At 33.5% G+C, this 6,000-nt stretch overlaps 1 protein-coding gene across 1 annotated transcript; it reads left to right on the top strand.

Annotated features, from left to right (window-relative positions):
- Positions 1 to 353: 353 nt before the first annotated feature.
- On the top strand, positions 354 to 4,738 carry LOC107801574 (uncharacterized). Its single transcript, XM_075244643.1, has 2 exons — positions 354 to 934; positions 4,001 to 4,738. Exons 1-2 carry the CDS (start codon positions 499 to 501, stop codon positions 4,543 to 4,545), a joined length of 981 nt encoding a protein of 326 aa, XP_075100744.1. The 5' UTR covers positions 354 to 498; the 3' UTR covers positions 4,546 to 4,738.
- Positions 4,739 to 6,000: the final 1,262 nt, after the last annotated feature.

The raw sequence follows: 6,000 nt of genomic DNA, 5'->3' as shown, positions 1-6,000 counted from the left end.
GTTGTTATTGGTAAAATTGTATTTAGGACTATAGAAATATTTGGAGCACAAGTTTATCGGAACGAAAAACCCGAGAAACCCGAGAAAACCCGATATTGAAAAACCCGACTTTTGTTGGTTTGGTTTGATCTATAGATTTAAAAACCCGATACAATTGGTTTGGTTTGGTAATTGCAAAATCCGAACCAACCCGACCTGTGTACACCCCTAATTTTAACAATAATGGAGTGTTAGGACACCCATAAAATTTAGATAAGTTGAATGGGTATTGAAACAAACACCGCCTATTATGTTGAATTTGGGCATTTAACCCAAAGGCCAAATCACAAGAAGTCCAACCGGCCCCATGTTGAATCTTGGCCTTTCTCTCGTCCCATTTCTCATCAGTATCTCTTTATATTCTTTCCAATAGTCACCTACCTTTGTACGCACACTCACCTTATAAACAACACTCAAAATACCATCTTTTTCTCTTCTCCACAAAAAAACACTCTTAACATGGCTTCTTTCTTCTGTTCAACCAAATTCTTTCTGCTCCTCTTTTTCGTATCAGCAATTCCTACTGCTTTCATAATCCACCTCGAAACTTCCGCCCCCGCAACCCACGTCTATCATTACCACAGCACAGGGTGGTTACGTGAGTGTGCCAAATGGGACGATGTAAACCGCCGGTTTATCGTCAGTTTCTTTGGAGGCGGTTTAGGTGTGATTCCGGTCTATGAGAATTACTCCCCAGGTAATGTGCTGCAGGAAATTCCGGTCGTTAGGGATGTTGACTTGACCGGCAATGCGTCGCTCGGTTTAACTATAGACCGGGAAAGGAACCGGGTTCTGGTTGCTATAGCTGATGTGTTTGGCAATCGCTATAGCGCTTTGGCTGCCTATGATTTGACTTCGTGGAACCGGATTTTTCTCACCAAACTTAGCGGTTCAGGTAGTCCCCCTAATACATTAATTATTTATAGTATTCTATGTCCTTTTCCTAATGAATTACCGCACGCCAAATATAGTCAGATTGAATACTCTGTCCTGTTGTAATTTGGGGCAAATAATGATTTCACCATATTAAGCTCTCTCTTAATATGATAAACCTAATCATTTTGATTAAAGTTGTGATAATAAATATTTTGGAAGTGTCATATATTAGAAAGGAACGAAGAAGTGATCTGTTCAGATGGGACGGCGACTTTTTGTCTGGCAAACATAACGAAGTTTAAAACCTCAAATAAAAATAGAGCTTATGAGAATTAATTAGTATTTAGTATAGTAAAAAAACTTTGTAAGTAATCCATATTTTTGTTTTGACTTGTATCTTTTCTACAATCATTAAGCTCTGTTGGCGACCATTTTGCCTCGAGATTCTTGAGGTAGTTTTTATCCTATGCTTTTGTCACTATTATAAAAGGAAAAGGAATAATGCAATGACCCATCACACGAGGGCGCGAATCTATATATATCACAATTTTTTTTGTTATATTATTCTCCTTGTGTAACGAAGTGTAGATTGGAGAAATACTTTTTATAAAATATTTATATATTAGAAATATTTTAAAAAGTACTACACTATACATTTGAATATAATTAAAACATATTATAGTGGAAGAAATATACCCCTCCGTTTCAATTTATGTGAACTCATTTGACTGGGTACAGAGTTTAAGAAAATAGAGAACACTTTTAAACTTGTGTTGTAAAATAAGGCACATATATTTTGTGTGGCTATAAATCATTGCATAAAGGTAAATTGTTTCCAAATAAGGAAATGGGTCATTCTTTTTGACACAGACTAAAAATGAAATAGGTTCACATAAATTAAAACGGAGGGAGTATTTGACTTCTTAAATACTTTCTCTGTTTCAATTTAGATGAGGTAGTTTGACTCGACATGAAATTTAAAAAAGAAAAGAAGACTTTTGAAACATGTGGTCCTAAAAGCTTAAGGGGTTAAAGCTTTGTGTGACCTTGATATTTGTGTGGTTATGAAAGGTTCTCATTAAGAGTAAAATGGATAAAATGAATAGTTTAAAGTTGAATTATTTCCATTTGTAGAAATGTGTTATTATTTTTTGAACAGACTAATAAGAAAAGTGTGTCATTTAAACTGAAACAGATGGAGTAATAATTATACATTTATACTATAAAAAATTAGCTCAAATTTAGTAGTTTTGTATTGTTGGAAATAAAATTATTGTCGAAAATCCTTTTTGGAAATTGGTTATTAGCCCAATTGTTGTACTATCCGGTGAATAATAAGCAGCAAACATTTGAAAATATTGATGTGTATTTGGGTTATGTAAAGACCATTTTCTTTGCTAATTAAGACACAATAAACCACTTTTATTTCTTCCTTTACCAATATTTTCTTCTAAATGTGGGTAAGAAAGCACTTGTGGCCTAATTCATTGATGTGTTTTCAGTTGTTACTCCACTTTGTTCGGCTAAGAAAGGCACAAGAGTTATTCGTTAATTATATCTTAAATTTTCGGTGGGCAGGAAAGCACTTTAAGACTTGGTACTTCTATTTCCAAAAGTTATTCACCGCATAGTACAACAATTGGGCTAATAACCAATTTCCAAATAGGATTTTCGACAAATAATTTTATTTCCAACAATACAAAACTACTAAGAAAGCACTTGTGGCCTAATTCATTGATGTGTTTTCAGTTGTTACTCCACTTTGTTCGGCTAAGAAAGGCACAAGAGTTATTCGTTAATTATATCTTAAATTTTCGGTGGGCAGGAAAGCACTTTAAGACTTGGTACTTCTATTTCCAAAAGTTATTTTACCACAAGTCAAGCCTGCCCATGTGGGACGGTATTTTTTACCGTAAATTATTTCTCTTGTTCGAAATATTAGTCGTTTAGGAAAAATAATACTATATATTTGTTCCGATATTTGATTTTTAGAATAATAAGTAACATTTGTTGCTATTTTTTTCTCCAAATTCACTCTTAATATTTTAATCTTTGCTCTAAAAGCTTAAAAAGTGGGCCTTTCTTTACATAAAGTAAAGGAACAAGTAGTCAGTACCATTCATTCTTCATGGCATGAAATCTCTTGTAAGATTTCTTTCTTCAATTGCATTGTGGAACTTCTTTCTAGTTGTACGGCTGATGGCCCCTCATTATTTGAAAGTTCAATTGTTAAAGAAACATTTAGTATATTTTTTGGGATGTCCTCGAAGGTACAAAAACAAGAAGCTTATTTAACAATATGTTTTGTATTCGAGAGCTTTGATTGTGTTATATTATGCCCTTGAAAGTCCACCTTATTAAAATTCTAGTAATATCATTTCAGGAAAAAATATCTTCAAACGTACTGCAGCTTTGTGTTTGCATGTGACAAACCAGAGAATATGCCCTGTTGAGACAGCGAGTAGTGTTGGAGTTCTAACATAGTTTGTATCACTCAATGACCTGTAGTGATTTGTGTATTCTTATCTGTTTTTGTATAGCTCTGCGAGTTTCATTTTGGCCAACTATTCAGCCTCAAACATAAGCAGATGTTTTAGATTTTAAAATCGTAAGATGACTAGATATCACTTGGAAGTGAGCTAGGACAATAATAAATGGTTGACAAAAAACTAACTAGGCACTGAAAGCTGGGATATCTGTGCAATTGTTAGTCAAAATGATTGTTTCCACATGTCCAGTTGTTAGTGTTCTAGCACTTCGTTTAGTTTCAAGATATGCTCATGGAACATGATTTCTTATAGAGGTAAATTTAAGATTTAGTCTGTGTACACACTAGCCTTCCCAGACTTCACATGTGAGAATTCACTGGGTTTGTTGTTGTTGTACTGTCACCAAGTACAACATGAGTGTACTTTATTATATGTGTATGTCTATTTTAATTTTTTGCATATGTATACATAGTTCGAGCCGAAAGCAGTTGGTTCAGTTGAACTCACAATACTCATCCTAGGTCCGCCTTTAATTTGAGTTTTCTTTTATACTTGCTTGATTATAACTGTACTAATGCTATACTAAAAACCTGCAGAGGATGAGAAAGCATTTGCGGATGATGTGGTGGTCGATACTGAGGGAAATGCATACATTACAGATGCCAAAGCAAATAAGATATGGAAGGTGGGCGTGAATGGAGAACTTAAATATACGATCAAGAACCCAATATTTACTCCTAAAGAGTGGTACAATAAGCTAGTTGGACTAAACGGAATAGTTTATCATCCAAATGGATACTTACTGGCGGCTCATACATTTTCGGGCAATTTGTACAAGATTGAAATAGCAAAGGGTGATGAAGTAAAGCTAGTGAAGATAAATGGTGGATCATTGAAATTTGGTGATGGCATGGAACTGTTGTCTTTGACCAAGCTAGTCGTTGCTGGAAATCCGACGAGGTTAGTTGAGAGTTCTGATGATTGGGAGAGTTGTAGTATTATAGGGAAGGCCAAAGGTGCTATTCATCGTTTAACTACAGCAGCTACTGTGAAGGAAGGGACTGTTTATCTTAACCATATGATTGGTTTGGGATATCCTAGGAAAAAACATGTTCTTGTTGAGGCTGTTTTTTCTGCTTAATTTTACCACCCACAAACTTAAGAGACAGGGTTCCATCTTTCCTTTCTAGTTTTCGTGTGAGAGAAAATTTTATACTAGGTAATTTCCAGCTACTGATTTATGTACCTCAGGCAAGAAATATCAATCTTATTTTGTAGAATACACCGTATTTATTTTATTACGCATCACTTAGTTGCAACGTTCAAATGTCTCACATGAAATCTTCCTATTCTTTATTAGATGTCTTATTATTCCGCAAGTGTTGTTGCTTTAATACCTAAAGCAAAACAAGAAAAGGGTGTCTCACTCTTTTTCCTATCCTTTTCTTCATTGAATAACGCGCCTTTTCTTTTTAAATCTGTTTCATAAGTTGTTTGGTCATAAATTCCAATTTTAAGTGTGTGATTTTGCAACGGCTTATATTCTGTTTGTGCCCGCAGGATATGGTAGATGATATGCAAAAACAAAATAAGATATAGTAAAAGTAAAGTGACACCACTTAATAAATTGGTTCTTAGTAGTATTTGTGTTAATTTTTGCCAATACATTGAACAAACTAGTAGAAAAGACACTCCTATAATGGTTAAGTAATAAGAATTATTGTATCTATATGTAAACTCCGTTACTCAATTTTTGAATGCGTTGGCTTGCTGCTACTATCACCGTCTATGTATAAATTGTGACACCGCTTATGAAAATTTTTGCGTACGCCCCTGATTGCTCCTATTCACAGTAAATAATCAATATTTCATCTTATAAAAAAAATAAACCAGCTACTCAATTTCTCTTTCTTTATTACCCCTCTATCTCCATCTAATAATACACATAACGTTAATAAAAATGAAATTAATCTATTTTCACAACTTTTTTTTTAGTACTAATAGGATTTTTATATTACTTACTAAGTAGGAAAAAAAAATCCCATTAGTACTAAAAAAAAGGTTGTGAAAATAACGGCTATCATTCCATGCAATGCTAAACCTTACAAATGTTTGGGGCACAATAGTCAATCTTTTCTTCATCACGAAGATAACCATAACTCAATTCTTTACTACTTCTTTTAAAGAAGAAAAAATATATGAAACATTTTCACTAACATTTATACTTTATAGTAACTAGTATTAGTACCTGCGCGATGCGCGGATACACATCATGTTAAATTGTGATGTTAGTTATTTGAATCATGTGCAAATAACCTTAAAATATAAACCTCTCAGATAAAAATTATATAACATTAGATATTAATTATGAAGTAGGATATGAAATTATTGTTCAAATCTCGTAGTGCACAACCTATTTTGTTTTTTATTTGTAGCAACCTAACTACTTGATTTTAGTACTTGCACTTCGTTTTGCTGTCAGTATCAAAGAATACTAAACATATCATGTTGCGATCTGTCTTGTTTGAGCACATTAGATCATATTATTTTAACAAACTTCTTACTATCACTTTGTTTTTATCTAAAAGTTAAATAT

The sequence above is a fragment of the Nicotiana tabacum genome, chromosome 22 (genome assembly GCF_000715075.1).
Source record: "Nicotiana tabacum cultivar K326 chromosome 22, ASM71507v2, whole genome shotgun sequence".
Taxonomy (NCBI): Eukaryota; Viridiplantae; Streptophyta; class Magnoliopsida; order Solanales; family Solanaceae; genus Nicotiana; species Nicotiana tabacum.
This window is presented reverse-complemented; position numbering and strand designations above follow the sequence as displayed.

What these genes read in the sequence shown, in the direction of transcription:
- LOC107801574 (XM_075244643.1), top strand. Translation starts at nt 499, where the DNA reads ATGGCTTCTTTCTTCTGTTCAACCAAATTCTTTCTGCTCCTCTTTTTC. An exon ending in CACCAAACTTAGCGGTTCAG is followed by an intron (nt 935 to 4,000) that starts GTAGTCCCCCTA and finishes AAAAACCTGCAG; the next exon opens with AGGATGAGAAAGCATTTGCG.